The 19,302-nt window shown below is 39.7% G+C and overlaps 1 protein-coding gene across 2 annotated transcripts; it reads left to right on the top strand.

Moving 5' to 3' along the window:
• Positions 1-177: 177 nt before the first annotated feature.
• LOC121327821 (nuclear fragile X mental retardation-interacting protein 1-like) lies at positions 178-7,456 on the top strand. Of its 2 annotated transcripts, none has more exons than XM_041272044.1 (10): positions 178-574; positions 878-969; positions 1,373-1,477; positions 2,083-2,145; positions 2,225-2,301; positions 2,590-2,682; positions 2,764-2,957; positions 3,690-3,812; positions 4,210-4,442; positions 4,623-7,456. In XM_041272044.1, the coding sequence occupies exons 1-10, from the start codon at positions 328-330 to the stop codon at positions 5,034-5,036; spliced, it is 1,641 nt and encodes a 546-aa protein (XP_041127978.1). In that variant the 5' UTR covers positions 178-327; the 3' UTR covers positions 5,037-7,456. The 2 variants fall into 2 exon arrangements, with proteins under 2 accessions (XP_041127978.1, XP_041127979.1); XM_041272045.1 differs by having other exon boundaries at positions 179-574; positions 4,606-4,755.
• The last annotated feature ends 11,846 nt before the right edge of the window (positions 7,457-19,302 follow it).

Raw genomic sequence — 19,302 nt, 5'->3', positions numbered from 1 at the left:
CAAAAAGATATATGCTGGTATTATCGTCAAAAGATGCGGGGGACATGATTTGATAAAACACTGGTGTGCTGTATTACAAATAAATAAATAAATAAATAAATGTTCTATAGATGTCTTCATTTTTGTCACGTGGTCGTCCCGTTTAAACTCGTCCTATTTAGGTGCTAGCCGGAAGTGATGTATTATTTGAGCGCATCCACATGGTTAGGAAGAGTCTTGTGAAGCACTGCTAACAGAGTCAGCGCCTACATGCTATATTGTGTTGGGCTTCATTAACGACCCAGAGTAATTACTGGAAGCTACTTTAGTTACCTTGCGACCTACCCGATGAATCAGTTTGGACAGCATCAGTACCCTCCACCAGAGTTAGGCGGTCCGCCACCTGGACCGGTGCCGAGACCGCCGTTCTTTGGTGGTCCGCCTCCTCCCGATCCCTGGAATTGGTACCCGCCCGGACCCCCGGACACGTGGGGCTGGTTTGGGCCCGGGCCAGGTGGATATCCTCCTGGGGGAGGTTGGTATGGACCGCCCATACACCAGAACCCTGAGTCCTATCAACATAACCGAATGTATGGTAAGCAGTTTGTCTTCTCTTTTCACTGCATTGTGTCGTGTATAGCAAAGTAAGGAACACACACATGTACATTTTTAACACTTCAGTAGGGAGTAGATCACGAATAGCCCCTTTCACAGAACACATGGGGTTTTGGGCACCGTGTTGGGCTTATAGTAATGTTCCTTTGAAACCTACACAGAAACCCGTTTTAATATAGTGGCCGAGGCTCTGCAGTAATAATACATGATGTTAAACACGTTGATTGTTCCCAGTTGGAGTGTTTTGTCATTCTATAAACAAGATGATTTCTTCTTACTCTAGATCAACAACAGAGGCACTTCAGACAGGAGTTTGTGACACAGCCGGCATCAAACGGGGGTACAGGACTGAATCAGGCTGGCGGCGAGAAAAAGGTACTGCCTGATTAGTGTCGCAGTGTTGTAATGTCCAGTGCACGCTAGCAGGTACGTTCATTTTTCAGGTTTTTCTTTTTTTTTTGGGGGGGGGGGGGGGGGTGGTTGTAACGCCAACAGCGTCTCCTGCGCACATTGTAGAGTCCAGTATATGTATAATATAGGTGTGTGTGGTGGTTTAATTAAACATGGAAGAAAGTCATTAAGCTTCTGTGATAATGGCAGTGACATTACTGAAATGTAACGCATGAATTATTTTCTATATGCAAACTAGAATTCATTGTTTTAATGGATTGTTAATTCTTGTTTTACTTTTGTACTGGATATGCTGATCTTCTGATTAGTCGATCATTTATTTCACACTCTTGGATGCCTCTGACTTGCCATTTTAAAATGTCTGCAGAAAAAGAAGAAAAATGAGCCTGTATTCACACACAACTGTGATTCGTGTGACCGGGGTTTCAAAAACCAGGAGAAGTATGATGAACATGTGTCCCAGCATGTGAAGGTAAGCTGCAGTTAAAAAGATCCGGCATGTGGGTGACATTCATCCCCTGACACAGCGCTACATTCGGATTTAGAGCTAACAGCAGCATGAAAACAGTGCTCTCCACAGCATGCCACTGTATGCACAAGCCTGACACGCAGACCTCCTTCTACCCCAGATTCGGATACACTCAGTCACAATCTGGGGGGCATATGTAGTTGCCACGCCAAGTTTTGTCACCACTGAAAAGGCGCTTCCCATTCCGAATTGGTCATCAGTTAGTGCTAGATAATTCTAGTTACATTGGCTCTTAAAAGTATTCACCCCCCTTGGACTTTTCCACATTTTGTTGTGTAGATTTTATTTTTCACTTTGACATTATCGACTTTTTTTGTGTTGATCGGTGGCTAAAACTCCTAATTTAAATCCATTTTGATTCCATGTTGTAACACAATAAAATGTGGAAACGTCCAAGGGGAGTGAATACTTTTTGAGAGCCACTGTAGCAGATGATTTCAGCTCACAAGACTTGCTATAGCTGGCGTGTCAGATCACTGTATCCAGGGTGAATATTTCATGTGCAAAGACAGTACCCATTGTTCTAACAATAATAAACTGTTTTTCAGTGTTCGGCAGCAGGGTGCAATTTTACTGCACACGAGAAGCTGGTCCTTATCCACTGGAAAAACGTAAGTAAATTTATTTTAGTAGTATGTGATGATGATGCATAGTCTTTTAAACTGATCTCCCCCTCTCCTTTTGTGACAGATGCATGTTCCGGGATCAAAAAAAATTCAACTCGATACACCAGAGGAAATTGCAAAATGGAGAGAGGCGAGAAAAAAGTGAGAAACGGTTTAAGCAGACTGAGTGAGGGGGGGCACTTTTCTAAAGCTTCTGCCTAGCATGATGTGAAAGTAAATGTCCCTCCGTGCCTGCTGGGGTTTAGCAACAGTCAGAACATTCTGAAAAACATCTCTGGATATCGCATGTAGATTATACAGTATCTACTAATGCTCTGGTGAATTGTTTCAGACCACATGTAACATATTGACATCAAATGGTTTCTTTAATTTTCAAATACGTATCTACATTATCAAATGTTTATTGTAATCACTTTTTTTTTTTGGTAGAAATTATCCAACTTTACAAAATATTGAAAGAAAGATGATGGTGAAACAAGAAAAGGCAGAAAGAGGAGAAGTGCTGACCACTGTACAGTTTGGGTATGTTTCCTGTACACATTGGTGTTTTTAGACTATTTATTTGGTTTTATAGTGGTTTGTGACTCTTCTTATTACTCTCAGTAAAATGAAGGGTAAAGGAATGTGGAAGCCTCCTAATGAGAAGGAGAAGAATATGCCACCAGCAAGGTTTCACAAGATCCAGAGGGAGACCAGAACTTCCAGTCACCCAGAGAGTGACAGAGAGCCCAGGAACCCCAGCATAGAGCCCGCGCAGGGCATGGACCCCCTCGGGATGCTGGCAAACAATGATGCCGGTGAGCAAAGACAATTCAATCGCACCGGTCAATACTCAAGCATTGGCCTGTGTTCTGTCTTTGTAAGCAAGGTCTTTGTGGACTGAATTATCTGTCTTTAGAAGCAAGATCTTTGTTTGTGGATTGAATGGTCTGTCTTTGTAAGCAAAGTCTCTGAATCTGGATTGAATTGTCAGTGTTGATTTATGTAAGGAGAATGCAAGTTGTCTGTCTACATGCTGCCCTGTTTATTCACTCCATTATGATTTTGCACCTGGAAATGGACTCCTGTATATTAGAAATAGAATTGATGACAGGTTATGATGGCCTAACAGCACATAACAAATATTAAGAGTGGTGGTCCTCAGACTTGCTACTAATATTATGTATTAAATTATATCATATTATATATTCCATATTTTACTGGGAGAGTCTAATCAAAACGGTGGTGTCCCTCATTCCTATACCATATTCCAGGAGGGAACTTTTAATCTGCCTGTGCTCCTGTTTCCTGGAAGCAACAACATTATCTTTGAATCACAGCCCATGTAGATAGGAATCTAATATAATAAAGAAATCTGCTTGGTGCAAGCCTGCCTTTCAACATGTGTTTCATTATTATTTTTTTGAATCCTGAATCTAGAGCACAGATCTTCTTTATGAACTTTTCCTGGCAGGTATGTCTAATCCAGACCAGCTTCCTCCTATTAAAATGGAAAGGTGTTGAAATGCATGCTGTTTTTCACCTTGCAGAGTCAGACAAGGACGAACCTGCCAGAATCACTGTGGTCCCGAAGCAGATGACCTCTGGTCTGGGCTCACTCATTGCAAATTATGGGACTTTATCTGACAGTGACAGCGACCAGGCACCTGTAGGTAAAATCAAACCCAATTTTTTGTTCTGCTGTATTTTTTTATTATTATTATTATTGATTTTCTACTGCATGGCCTCCAGTGATTTTACATTATGCATTTTATTCTATAATTAAACAGCTGTTAGTTACCATTTATTATGGTCTGCTCTGCTCTTAAAGGATATGGCTTTTAGTGCAAGCTTTCTGGACAGAGACAGTGCAACTCATCGCCTTTTAATGGGAGCTGACATTTACAATGCTCTGAATAAATGATTAAAGACACTGTGCTTGGGCTTCTAAGAAGGTCTTTTCATTTCGCCTCCACCTGTCTGTTATATAAGTAAGCCTTCACTGAGAAAAGGTAATTGAATGGGAGTCATTATATTGCAGCTACACAATTCTCTCTTGTATTATTTCAGAAATGCCTGTCATGAAAGTGGCTCAAGCTCTAGAGGAAAACCAGGCTCTCTTGTGCAGAGCTGTGGAAGGTTTGAGTAGTTTGGTGCAGAGTGGAGGCGGACAGAGCGTATCGGAAAGAAGAGACTGGGAAGCACCTCCGTGCAAAATGACTCGTCATAACAGGAGTCGCAACCGGCCAAGGAAGGAGTGCTCCCAACAGAGAGGGCAGCGTAGACCAACTCTGCTGGAAATGGTAAGCCTCGAGCTGCTTGGCTTCTTCACAGCTTTTCACTAGAGTGATTTTCAGTATAGTAGATTGGCAGAAAATTAAATATAAATACATCCAAAATAGGCTATTTTCTCTGTATGCATGTGTTACACCAGATTGATTTCTTGCAATCTTAAAAAAAAAAAAGAAATCTGTATTTTGCAGTTGCTGGCACGTGACGTACGGCATGAGAGGAATGTGATCTTGCAGTGTGTGCGCTACATTGTTCAACATGACTTCTTTGGTCTGGATTCAAAGACAAAGCAAGCCGAGGAAATTAACCAAGCACGGGTTGCTGAAGCTGCCAATGACATGTCTTCAGGAGAGTGTGGAGAGCATGAGGTGGTCCTGATGGCTTGGTCAATGCCTGCTTCAGAGTCTGAAGCTACAGTAGAAACTGTGTCTTCAGGAGAGCATGATGGGAATGAGGAGGTGCTGGCGGCTGGGTCATTTCCTGATCCGGAGATTGAAGCTACAGCAGAAAATGCGCCCTCTCAAGTACTACCGGTGTTCTCGCAGTTTGTAGATGATGAGATTTGGGAGATACCTGCAGCTGCTCAGGAAGACTGTTCATTGTGAGATTTCAACAGACTGATAAATGTGAACATTACTAAGTTATGTGGATGTTACCTTTTTTCTTCTTTCTTTTGAGTGTACTGTACCAGTCATTATGAAAACACATATTTTAAGTAAACCTTATCAATGAGGGGATTCCATAATTCCTCAAACCAGTTCAGTTATTTGCTTCTGAGTACTTTGCATTCATTTGAAATCCTTTTTTAGTTGTTATGGATTTCAACACCATCTGGTTTGTCTCTTATTTTAAAGTCACATGACAGTCGTATGAAAAATACACATAATAAACCTAGTTATCCATGTATGAAAGATATTTTTAGAATCTATTTGCTTTGCTTGTGGTCATAACACTGTTAAACATTCAGCCTAGTTATCTTTTGAGGAATTCATATTTTTTTTGAGGGGGGGTCGGTGATGTGACTGAAGGGTGTCTGGCTAGACTTTCACTGTAAAAGATTTTGCGAAATATTTCATCTTCTGAAGCCAGGGCTCCATCTGTTGCTCCTGCTGCTGCTTCCCAAGCTCTGGGTGATTTGTGAGAAATTCTTCTAACCACGCTCAAATTGGACTGCAGTTCTCTTCATTCCAGCTGGGCTCTCTGTAAATAGCTGGGCTATCAGTTGTGGGCACAGCTGCTCAATGATGGCCTTGTAGAATTTACAAGCATGTCAGTGACGATCGTCCTGCTGCCTAGCTGTAAATTCATAATTAGAGCCAACAGCAACATGACAAGATCTAGGCCTATATCATGGAAGTGTGGGAATCCCACAATTTTCAGACAGCCCAACCCCCCCCCCCCTTTTTTTTTTTTTTTTTTTTTTTTTTTAATCATAAAGAGCGCTCCACCCAAATAAAAAGTGAAATAGTGTCAATTACAACTTAAGTCAAGCAAGGAAATGAAAGACTGTTCCGCCTGCTTTGCTGAGCAAACAAATCCTGTTCCGCACCCAGCTGGGAAGAGGCATTTCAGAGACCATTAATTCAGGTAATAAGCCAGTCCGATCCGAGAAAGCATGAGCTACTACTTCAGATTCTGCAGTTTAATCCTGCCTGTAGCTGTGAAGCAACTTTCATTTAAGAATTAAAAATGCAATTAAAGCTTGTGTTAGTTAAGGTGTCGTTTGCTACCTAACAGTGTTGTTCTGTGTAATAAGTTTTACCCCATAACATTTGTTAGGCTGCTAAAATTATATTGTAAGTGTCAACCAATAAAGTAAGGAAAGCACCTTAACAGTCTTGAGTGTGAAATAGCTAATCCAACAGTTCTGCATTTGGACTTTGTAATGTGAGCAGTCGTGACAGCTGGCCTTGCATGTTGGCACAACTATGACATTGTTCAGACCTGCTGACAGTGCAGGGTCCATATTGTTTCCTAGAGTGATTTTTGCATCGGAAGGATAAAAGAAATTCCAATGGCATACACATTCAATTCCGCAAGTAACCTTCTGCATGTGTTCTTCATGCACGTAGAAATGGATTATGCATGGTGCTTTGTACCACATTGGTTTGCCCACCTCTCCCCTATTTACACATTTAGATTTTTAAAAAAAACATTTTATACTATTATATTAAATCAAATTAATTGTGTAGAAGAAACCTAAAACAATAACAACAACAAAAAAAAATCTTTTGACTACATGCCTTCAGCAGTAGGTCCAGCCTGCTAATAAGACCACATTTGGTTGGTCCTTTGGCCTTAAGTGAGGTTTTACTGTAAACCGGAACACAAACCCTGCCTGTGTTGTAATGCTAGAAGTGTGCATGTCCTCAAAGCGAGCAGCGGTATCGTGTGTTACTGTCATTATTATTCCTTTGGCAGGAGGCGTGTAACGCATGTGTTGGGATGCTGGTTTGATTTGTTGCTACTCTCTTGAAGAGAATAAGGCGTTGCAGCATGTTTTATTAGTAGATTTCTGAGATGTTACATTTTTTTTTGTGGATTGGATTTATATGTCTTAATTACAGGTTAGAAATCTGCAATTCAATGTAATATTATTTAACTTCTTTATTTTTTAAACCTAGTTTAGCAGTCTGAAATATGTTATACTTTTCTACCGACCCTGACTAAAACATGTACTTATCCAATGTATGACCTAAATATATTCTTGTTAGGCAGTTGCTGTTTTTTTCATTACTTGAATCATGCTTTGTTCTTAATCACATATACTGAGTGACATTTGCCACAGGAAACATCTCCACTATAATTCACTGTGCTGGAAAAAGGTCTCTTTTGTACCAGCTGCTCCTTTTATAAGGAGGAAAGTAACTGCAAAATGTTAACAGCAACTTTTTGACTACTCAGAGATGTTGCTTGATGTTTCATGTGCTTGAGACAGGTGTAGAATTTGCATCCATTCGCTACGCATTTCCGTGGCAAGCGTTATCCATGTCCCTGGCAGTGTATGCGTCTAACACATACATGCATGGAATTGTGTAAAACTTCCGTTGTGTTTGTCTGTGGACAGTGTGGTTTTTTTTTTTTTTTTTTTTTTAAATGTCTGTCACCACTCAATAGGGTGCCGACCCCTGCTCCAGACTCCAGTAACAAAAGGGCAGAAACAATAGGAAATGGTGTTTAAAAAAACTAATCTGGCTTTTCCAGCAGAATCTAATAAAAACACTGGCTACCTGAAAAAATAATAATGGAGAAATCTACAAACAATGGCTGTTAGTCCTTGTTTATTAAACCCTTTGAAAGAGGGGGTCCAACCCACAATAACGATGAGGTTGGTTTTTTCCATGCTTTCTGTGGCTTACAGTGGCTCTCACAAGTATTCACCCCCCTTGGACTTTTCCACATTTTATTGTGTTACAACATGGAATCAAAATTAATTTAAATTAGGAGTTTTTGCCACTGATCAACACAAAAAAAGTCCATAATGTCCTGTTGGCAATGTGAAGTTGAATTTGATATATTTCTATATTTCCCCTTCGGCAGTAGCCTGGCTATACTGTAGAATTGAGCTTCACTATTGTGTTCATACTGTAAACCAACAGCATCTAAAAGGTTGATTGCTTTTATCTCCCCCTCTGTGGTGTATCACCTCTATCACCCTGCATCAGGTGTTAAGTGACTATTTAAACCTATAATATTCCTCTAATAGTGCAGAGACGTCTTGCAGTGTCACCCGCAGGAGAGTTCCATGTGAATGGACCCTTAGGCAGGATGGAATCAGCCATGGACATTTTGCCCCAAGAAAGAACCCTTTGTGAGATAGGAAAGCTGCCATGGAAGAGATTCAAGGGTCTTCATTTCAGAGAAATAACTCTTCCTACGGTCTGTGTGTTTCTCTGAAGAGTGTGGTGTTTTGTTTTTTTTTTTGGTTGGTTTCCTGACCTGGAATAACTTTGCAGCTTGCGCTTGAGGTACTGTCCTTATAACCAGAGCTTGTTTAGTTTGTTAAATGATCTAATATTATCCAATGTTTATATTATCCCGACCCCCAAATAATATACAGAGGGTCAATATACACTGCACGATATCATGAGTGCTCCGTTCACAGCACAATCCTGACCCAAACAACCTCTCTCAATTCAGTACTGGGTTTCTGCCCAGCTGAGAGTGACCACGATGCCCAATTGTGCAAAGGTTTAACAGTGTTGACTAATATCCACTGGGGTTAGTGGTCAGTGTATGAGCCGGCTGGGCCACCTGTCCCCTATACAGATAACCTTCCACAGTTCACGGTACGACTATGTCAGGTATTTCATTACTGGACTAACAGGAGTTTTCTAGGGTAGTTGAATTGCTTTCAACATGAGTAACTGGGGACTTTTACTCAGTATTTTACCCTACTTCCCTAGTTCCAATTTTCTTGGTCATTGCTGCATCACCCAGACCTGGGTGTTTAATTACTTATCGTAGGGCCTCCAGAGATCTCCACACTTTGCTGCCTTTTCAAATCCTTAAAAAACAAAACAAAACAAAAAAGTCAAATTAAAAATGACTGTCAGTCGGTGATCTCCACTCTTCTGAGCTGTCAGATTTTGACAGCCTGGTGCTTTTATTCATGTTTCAAAGCTGCTGTCTAACTCTTTGTTAATACTGAGACTCTCTCCATTGTTGCATTTTTGGCTTCTCATTAATCAGCCACTCTCTTTGGCACACTAGATATTTACTGAACTCCCAAGACTGTTCATTTTTATCAGCCTTTTCCTTTTTCATTCCCAGTGCTGGTTTAAGGCAGTGTCAGGGTAGAGTGCCGGCACGTTTTAATGTATTCGTTTGCACTTGAAAAGCGCTGCTTTTAAATGAAAAGGAAATGCTGGGTATAGCAATATCAACAGTAAGTTACACAGAGGGCAGCCTGCATAGAAACAATTGAAGTCTTGCAGTTGTTTATCAGCATTTGTTTCCAATCATTTTTTAAAATGTATTTTCTTTGTACTTTTCCTTTTTAGTCACCCTTTAAGTAACAGTACACACCCTGTGAGTGTAAAAGCATCTGAACACTGACACGGCATACTGCAATAAGAATGTCTTCAAATTAGAGAAATATCATTAAAAAGTTTACTTGGCAGTAAAGAAATATCTTAATTCAATCTGAAGTTACTAAAGTGATGTTTGTTAAATGAAAGATAATTTGGACAAATTGTGTGCTGCTTGGTTATGATGTAGATTAATATCTACTGTGGGCCTGTCGAGCTGGAACTGCAATTCCACTGCCTGCCACAAAAGACTGGCTCCCAATACTTGTTGGAGAGGTGACGAATGTAAATGTCATGTGTTTTCCTCCTTGTTTGATCAACTAGACGAGCTTTAATTAAAACAACATTTCCTGGCAGTTTTTCCTTAGCTCAGTTAGCAATGTGCTTATAAGGACTGCTAATAAAAATATCATCTACCTATCTCCAGTGTTTTCCTAACAGTTCCGGTCCTAGATTTCACAATGCTTTATTTAGATCTAATAAGGTTAAAGTTCTGGATTTAGCAGGTTATCTTATTTCAATATTTCCAAGACTGACACAAGATGTTTGTCATCTAGGAATTTATTAGTCTGTCGCATGTATTGTCATCATCTTATACCAAAGCTATAATTTACTTCAAAAGGAAACGCATCAAAGCAAAAGTGCCTCACAAACCACAGGAAATCCACCCCTGATCCCTTCAAAATGTATTTCTTATGATAATGTGTTTGACTGAAATAGAATTGAACAGGTCGGAAACTTCACTGACCTTGGATCCAGGATATACAACAAAGACGGAAGCTGGAATGAGATCAGGCACAGATTAGCAATCACGAACACCACTTTCAGAATGAAGCCAATCTGGTCTGATCACCACATCGATAAACGATCAAAGCTGAAACTGGTGACAATGAACTTCTAAACATAACCGCAAGTTATCACTGTCGAGGAGTAGTTTAAAGAACGTTTTTAACAGTCGGTCTGTGAGCTGTAAATAAAAATAATATATGATAATCATGCAACTGGTCTAACAAATATTAAACTATTTTAAATTCAAATTAGAACTGTAAAAAACCCTACATTATATAAACAACAGGACTGTCTTGAAATAAAGATATTACATTTCATTATGACACATGCTCCAAAATTAGCACAAAGACAACAGGCTGCTTACTGTATAGCCTCCACTTATCTACCACTTCAGTATAAACATTATCCCAGCTGTGTGATGTTGTTCATGGAACTTTTAAAAGACCAGCATTCTGACAATCTTCAAAGACTGATGAGGATGGTTGGCACGGTTTTTTATTGGCCGCTAAGAGAAGTACTGTGAAACTAATCTCTTGATGACAGTTGCATTTAAGATCATTCTTTAAAATTGCCTGCACAGGCACGACGAAGCTTTTTATCTTTCGAGTAAAAGTTTAGTCAGTGGTCAGATTAAATTAAACTGTGTCAAGAGGCTCTATCCCACTATGACATTAACACTCTCTTTCTTCAGGGGGTTTATTTTGCTCTCTCAGTTTCGAACATGCAAAACCAGGACAGGAGGCAGCCCTACTTAGAAACAAAAACAAATTGCAGAATTAATTAGCCATTGTTGCAAGCAAAGTATGTGAGTGAAGCAAAGCAGATGTTTTATATAATGTGTTTGCTGCTTTGCACATTTTTCTTACAAGACCAATATTGGAAGCACAAACTGCTGAAGTGAGGGCAATTTAAATGGGAGAGAGGAAGCTTTCAAACGTTTGCTGAAGATGGAGTGAACAGGGGCCAGGCTTAACTCAGGAGGTGTCCAAAAGAAATGACTGAGACTTTCTAGAAGAGTTAAGCAGATCTATGTTTGCATTTTCTAAGGAGAAAGAAAAAGAAAAAAACAGCACTCTAAACATAAACTGACCAAGTGATTGCTTTCTGAATGAGGACAGGGCAAATCAATATGTTCCTGCTGCAATTTCACAGGGTGCAGCAGACATATAGTGCGACGCTTTTACCTGTCTGGGAAATAACTCTGTTAAACGAGATACAGGGACTTGCAGTATCAATCTTTCTGTTGCACTAGATATGAGATATCTTTCTGATAAACTATCTGAACAGCTCCTATCACTGGTACTGATCTGAACTGGTCCAGGAAGATCAATGTAACGCCTGTTAGAAAGAATATCATGCTCAAAAGATTGAGCTGTACAATTTTACTATCTCCAGGTAAAATGTTATGTAACAAAAACAAAGCAGAGCTTTGTAATTAGAAATTACCAAAACAAATAAACCCAGTATTTGGATGAGGGACCACCATGTAAAAGCAGGTGTTGAAGGAAGCTGAGGGAGCCAGAGCTGCACCAGCATTGAGATTGAGGTACGTTAATCTGCTATCAATGTTCATAGGAGGAGTTTAAAAAACAAACTGCATCATATTTGCCTGGTGTTGATTCACACAATACTTAATGCCATGGGAACATCCATTCACTCTTTGAATAGTATTAGGTTAGGAGTAAGTTAATGTCTGGGGAACAATATAAGATTGTGTAGATTCTCCAGGAAACTGCTGACAAATTGGCAGCTTGCTGTATATTTGGGGCCCAATTTTGATCACAGCGCAATGTGTAATATTCTTTCCCTTGTGATTTTGCTACTATGCTTTGCCCTGAGGCCAAACAAATGGGGAGTGGCATCACTAACATGTTCACCTGTAAAATATATATATATATATATATATATATATATATATATATATATATATATATATATATATATATATATATACAGTACTGTGCAAAAGTTTTAGGCACGTGTGAAAAAATGCTGTAAAGTAAGAATGCTTTCAAAAATAGACATGTTAATAGATTATATTTATCAATTAACTAAATGCAAAGTGAGTGAACAGAAGAAAAATCTAAATCAAATCAATATTTGGTGTGACCACTCTTTGCCTTCAAAACAGCATCAATTCTTCTAGGTACACTTGCACAAAGTCAGGGATTTTGTAGGCATATAGTCAGGTGTATGATTAAACAATTATACCAAACAGGTGCTAATGATCATCAATTCAGTATGTAGGTTGAAACACAATCGTTAACTGAAACAGAAACAGCTGTGTAGGAGGAATAAAACTGGATGAAGAACAGCCAAACTCAGCTAACAAGGTGAGGTTGCTGAAGACAGTTTACTGTCAAAAGTCATACACCATGGCAAGACTGAGCACAGCAACAAGACACAAGGTAGTTATACTGCATCAGCAAGGTCTCTCTCAGGTAGAAATTTCAAGGCAGACAGGGGTTTCCAGATGTGCTGCCCAAGCTCTTTTGAAGAAGCACAAAGAAACAGGCAACGTTGAGGACCGTAGACGCAGTGGTCGGCCAAGGAAACTTACTGCAGCAGATGAAAGACACATCATGCTTACTTCCCTTCACAATCGGAAGATGTCCAGCAGTGCCATCAGCTCAGAATTGGTAGAAAACAGTGGGACCCTGGTACACCCATCTACTGTCCGGAGAAGCCTGGTCAGAAGTGACCATGGAAGACTTGTGGCCAAAAAACCATTCCTCCTACGTGGAAACAAGGCCAAGCAACTCAACTATGCATGAAAACACAAGAACTGGGGTGCAGAAAAATGGCAGCAGGTGCTCTGTACTGATGAGTGATGGTATGGCCCCCACAGAGTCCTGATCTCAACAACATTGAGTCTGTCTGGGATTACATGAAGAGAGAGACGGAATTGAGGCTGCCTAAATCCATAGAAGAACTGTGGTTAGTTCTCCAAGATGTTTGGGCCAACCTACCTGCCGAGTTCCTTCAAAAACTGTGTGCAAGTACACCAGAAGAATTGATGCTGTTTTGAAGGCAAAGGGTGGTCACACCAAATATTGATTTGATGTAGATTTTTCTTCTGTTCATTCACTTTGCATTTTGTTAATTGACAAATATAATCTATTAACATGTCTATTTTTGAAAGCATTCTTACTTTACAGCATTTTTTCACACCTGCCTAAAACTTTTGCACAGTTTGCACAGTTGTTTGTCTTCCATCCACATAACGTAGCACTCACAGCTTCTAGAGGCACAACATATATTTGCATCAATCTGTTCATTGAAAGGTTCACTTTGGCATATCTAGTTTACATCACACATGTTTATGGCAGACAAGTAGAAATTTAAAAGAACTGTAGGTCTCGTAATCAAAGCACTTTAACAAGCCTGATGAAATCCTGTAAAACACAGCCCTTGAGTATTTGTATTATGATACAAGCATTATAAAAGGTAAGGGGAACACAAGACAGATGTCATCATCTTAACATCTTCAAATGGATGTTGCCTGGCAGAGCTGCAATTTCTAAGAGACTTAACATAAATTACAAACAGAAAGGCAAAAACACAGCTCCAGCACTGTGCATCCTGCTTCGTGATTCTACTTGGAACAGAGCCTTTGAGCAGCTTTAGAGTCGTAATGGCATTGTATTGGTTCTTTGTCTGAGAAGTGCAAACCATTGACTTCCTGTTGAGATTGAGGGTACTTCCTCTAGTGTGCTGTTGTGAAACTCATCTTTACAGGGTTTACTGGGTGATGTAGTCGAGCCGGGACTGCAATTCCACTGCCTGCCACAAAAGACTGGAGTCCCAATACCTGTTGGAGAGGTGACGAATGTAAATGTCATGTGTTTACCTCCTTGTTTGATCAACTAGACAAGCTTTAATTAAAACAGCAATTCCTGGCAGTTCTTTCTTCAGTTAGCAATGTGCTTATAAGGACTGCTAATAAAAATATAATCTACCTATCTCCAATGTTTTCCTAACAGTTCCGGTCCTAGATTTCACAATGCTTTATTTAGATCTAATAAGGTTAGAGTTCTGGATTGAGCAGGTTATCTTATTTCAATATTTCCAAGACTGACACAAGACAGTGGCACTGGAACAATTTTTAAAGTGGGGGCTGCTGAAAGCCATTGAACAAAACTGTAACCCCTGTATGTGATGGAAGCCATGCAAAATGAAGGGGTGCTGCCGCACCCTCAGCACCCCTAGCTCCAGTGCCCTTGACACAAGACGTTTGTCGTTGGGGAATTTATTAGTCTGTCGCATGTATAGTCATCATCTTACATCAAAGCTGTAATTGACTTCAAAAGGAGATGCATCAAAGCAAAAGTACCTCACATACCACAGAAAATCCATCCCTGTGCCGTTGTGAAACTCAGCTTTCTTCAGACTGAGGGCCAGCCGGGTTTCAATCTTGAAGAATGATTTAATCAGAAATTACCAAAAAGATGTGAAACAAGTCACTAATGGGTCAATGACTCACCACAGTAAATGAAAATGATTGTCCTCTGGGATGGCAAGAGCCTTTATAGATCTAACAGCATTTCCATTGCTGCTGTTCTGCATCCAGTAATAACACTAGACTCCCTAACAGACCGTTTAAAACAACCTTGTAGTCCTTTGTACAGTCAATAATAATGAAGCAAGGGCTTTAATGTAACTGTTTAATGTAATCCTAGAGCATCATTATTGTGCTGGTACAGCAGGTCCACCAATCCTGTTATGGGTCTTCATAACTCAAAGACCCAGCATGCGTTCCGAATTCAAAAGCAGATTTCCACTCAAATACATGGATTAGTAGCTATATCTGAATTAACTGGGTCAGCTATGTCAATGATATGAAAGAGAGGTGCAGTTTTCACAAACTTTGAGTCTGGATATATTCTTTTAACAATTCCATTTTTTTCAAGCACACCCGAGCCCCAGTAATACGCGATGCTTTACTGCAGGGAAATTGATTCATTAATGGGAATTTAACAAATACGTGGAGGTGATATATCATAAATTCAATCCAGTTTTCAGATTGTAGACTGCAGCTGGAACCTCTGCCAACCCAGCAGTGATACTGAATGAGACAAGATGAGACTGAGAATGGAATATCAGACACAGCTCTTAGTAAAGCAGTCACATTGTAATGCTGCATTATTGAACTTTGTCCTTAGATTGTTTTCTTTTGTAAAACATATACACTCAGAACTTTTACTTTGTCTTTTATTGATGAGTTAATAAATCAAATATGTCTCCCTGGATCTGTGACCATCAAATATGTCTCCCTGGATCTGTGACCATGTTTATCATAATGCACACTCCATAATTCAAGCTGTTTTCTTACTGAGGTTCTCCAGATTTACACAGCCAATCAGACAGCGAGCATTCAGTAACAGACAAGCTGCTTTTCCATCTGACCCCAAATTACACCCCTGATAAAACCAGAACATGTTTTATTTGGCTTGTTACCTGGCTTGTTTGCCCTGACAAATCCAGCAGCCGAAATGCAACCAGAGACTAATGTTTTAATAAAGGCTATTTTAACAGAGTATTTGAGTTATAGTACAAACCACTGAATAGGGTATGCACAGTAATTACATAACTGGAAAAAGATCCAGCTGAACTGCAGTTCCCACTGCAACGTCTAGAGGGCTCTGTGCTTGTTTCCACAGACTGCAATCTATACAGCTATACCCTGCCAAGGCCAAAACCTACTGCAGTGATCCAATAGAAATCCACACTGAATATATCACGTAGCCTCTGCAGTGAAGACAGGAAATGATGACAATGCAAGACTAGCGCCTACATTCACAAAGGGAATTATTCATAATATAAGCGTGCCAATGAATTAATTGCAGTCTGTCATATTTATCAACAAGCCAGTCAGCTGCCCCACAAGTCCAGGTAGAGGCTTCTCTGCTTAGGCTTTGCCTCAAGTTGCTAAGCAGTGAGTAGAAGAGATGATTGGCTTGACAGCGGGTCACCTGTTGCTCTTCAGCCTTCCTGATTGGCTGCATCGGTGAGGTAGCATTCGCAATGGCCCAAATCAAAATTGATCAGAAGTGTTCTGTCCTTGCATGCCATTATTGATGAGTTAAGCTGAGATATAACCTCTTGGTTTGTAGAATATCAGTTTATTATCCTGAATACCCCTTAACAGAGCCAGCACTTTAATGAATTTGGAAGAGATGTTGTGCAGTGGCCCCAACAGAAGAGTGACTGCTGTGTCACCCTTCTACCAGTGGCTGAAACACATTAACAAATAAACTAACCACAAGCCATTGATTTGTATTCACTGATATATTTATTTCAGCATCAGTTCCCATGAGTCCATATCAAACACAGCACCCCTGCTTGTGTTTCCTGGGAAATGTCTTCATTACTTTGTTTGCATTATATAATGAGCACTGCTTTTGGGTAGGTACCATCTTGTTCTGCTTTTTGATTAACTTGTCAAACAACAACAAAGAAATACTGTACTGTATTTCAAATACCACTTATGAAAAGTTTAATGACTGCGTCTTGCTTCCAAGCAAATTAAAAACAGTTACAGTCAGGATTGGTAAAGTTTCAATAAAACTTGTTGGTTTCTTTTTATTGTTTATTAATTCCTGCTTAGACATGTTTACTAAATGAAACCAGGCTCCAGTGTATAAATGTGACATCGTTCCCCTCACAATAGCACTCTGTGTTTTTGTTGTGATGTGCCAGTGTGATTTAAAGCTGCTGATAGCACCAGACGCTTGCATTGCAATCGGCTCTTTCTGGCTCACACAGACCATTATTTCTATGGATGGATACAGTCTGTCTGCCGCGTCTGGCCAAAGGCACCCGGTTACAAAGGGCATATGTTAAATACAATCTGACAACATGCTTTCATTTAATATTTATTATCTCTACAGATCTGCTCATTCAAGATGCCTGTGGTCCTCATGTTTAATTGTACGCATGTGATTGGAGGAGTGTTGTTTTCAATCAACCTAGGCCCTGTCAAATTAACTAGATGTGTGTGATTTTCAATACAGCTGTCATTTAAATCATTAAAATAGGGACCTCCTTTGTGTCCTCCATACATCTACACATGAACTTGAACTAATGAGACTTGCATTCTCTTCTGACATCATGACATGCAACATTCCAAGAGGGGACACATTTTAACACTGGCCACTTTTAGATTATGAGATTATTAAAACCGTTTCTTATGTGATACAGCGTGACAAATTAAAACAACTTTGTTTTAAATGTATTTTAAAATACTGCTGGTCAGAATGGCTAAGCTCTTGGCTTTGCAATGTGTGTTCCTTTTCATTCATAGGAAACTGCCACACTGCAACTTTCTTTTGTGGGGCTTGTGGAAGATGCTGGATGGGCATCGCAGAGCATGGGCAGCACAGAACAGGGACTGCACCCATTGTTTTTCCAAGCCTGCCCTTAGAGGAACCACTCATTAATAGGTGAGGGAGTAGGTCAGTCTCTATGCCAGACCAATTTACAAACTACAGCCCATTCCATTGAGGTCCAAATTGAGACCACTGGCATTAACTTATTTACACCTTACCTATCTGCTGCAGGTTTGCCATTGCCAAGAAATTTACATCATAGCGTTTTAACATTTTCTGGACATTGTCAAGAGAATTCTGATGTCTCGCCAGCCATTAGGAGACGAGGATAGTACAGTGTGGCTTGAAGATTGGTAAAGATTTCTGTTTGTAGCACATTCTCCTTCTGTTCTCAGACTACTTTCTACATCCTGAACTGACACTTGATTAACCAACCAAAACTGTGAAGTGGTGACAAACCCCACAACAACTCAGTTTGGTCTCCCCTGTAGTTAGTATTGTTATAGTAAATCAACACTTTCAGCGACTCAGAAACCAGCTGAGATACAGACTTCATATTTGTAGGGTTAGATAGCATAACATTAAAATACTTTATGGATTGTTTTTCTGTTTGGTTGCTGTGTGTGTCTGCATGTGTTTGCATAACCCACACATGTCTGTGGGACTGCACAGAGAGCCTAATATTGGGCAGCGTGTAGCTCCTAGAGTCGTCAGCTGTCAGTCAGCCACAAAATGAAAAGTCAGCGAATCTGTATCCCAGACTGCAGCGGCAGCAAGGAAATGAACAGTGCGCAAACTGTACAGTATAGGAACACACACTTCTTAAGAGTTAAGCGTCCTGTGTAATGAATCATATTGTGTATTGTATTGGTTATTGTATTTAAATTCTTACATTCCCCCGGAGTGCTAAAATAGAACCTATAAATTACAACTACAGGAAACACTAGTGCAAGCGGCATGTTTAAAATAGAAAACTAATCAACTACAGGAAACACTACTGCAAGAGGCATGTTTAAAATAGAAAACTAATCAACTACAGGAAACACTACTGCAAGAGGCATGTTTAAAATAGAAAACTAATCAACTACAGGAAACACTACTGCAAGCGGCATGTTTAAAATAGAAAACTAATCAACTACAGGAAACACTACTGCAAGAGGCATGTTTAAAATAGAAAACTAATCAACTACAGGAAACACTACTGCAAGCGGCATGTTTAAAATAGAAAACTAATCAACTACAGGAAACACTACTGCAAGAGGCATGTTTAAAATAGAAAACTAATCAACTACAGGAAACACTACTGCAAGAGGCATGTTTAAAATAGAAAACTAATCAACTACAGGAAACACTACTGCAAGCGGCATGTTTAAAATAGAAAACTAATCAACTACAGGAAACACTACTGCAAGCGGCATGTTTAAAATAGAAAACTAATCAACTACAGGAAACACTACTGCAAGAGGCATGTTTAAAATAGAAAACTAATCAACTACAGGAAACACTACTGCAAGAGGCATGTTTAAAATAGAAAACTAATCAACTACAGGAAACACTACTGCAAGAGGCATGTTTAAAATAGAAAACTAATCAACTACAGGAAACACTACTGCAAGCGGCATGTTTAAAATAGAAAACTAATCAACTACAGGAAACACTACTGCAAGAGGCATGTTTAAAATAGAAAACTAATCAACTACAGGAAACACTACTGCAAGCGGCAT

This window comes from Polyodon spathula, chromosome 15 (genome assembly GCF_017654505.1).
Source record: "Polyodon spathula isolate WHYD16114869_AA chromosome 15, ASM1765450v1, whole genome shotgun sequence".
Classification (NCBI taxonomy): Eukaryota; Metazoa; Chordata; class Actinopteri; order Acipenseriformes; family Polyodontidae; genus Polyodon; species Polyodon spathula.
This window is presented reverse-complemented; position numbering and strand designations above follow the sequence as displayed.

What these genes read in the sequence shown, in the direction of transcription:
- LOC121327821 (XM_041272044.1), top strand. Translation starts at nt 328, where the DNA reads ATGAATCAGTTTGGACAGCATCAGTACCCTCCACCAGAGTTAGGCGGT. An exon ending in TCAACATAACCGAATGTATG is followed by an intron (nt 575 to 877) that starts GTAAGCAGTTTG and finishes TTCTTACTCTAG; the next exon opens with ATCAACAACAGAGGCACTTC. An exon ending in CTGACCACTGTACAGTTTGG is followed by an intron (nt 2,683 to 2,763) that starts GTATGTTTCCTG and finishes TATTACTCTCAG; the next exon opens with TAAAATGAAGGGTAAAGGAA.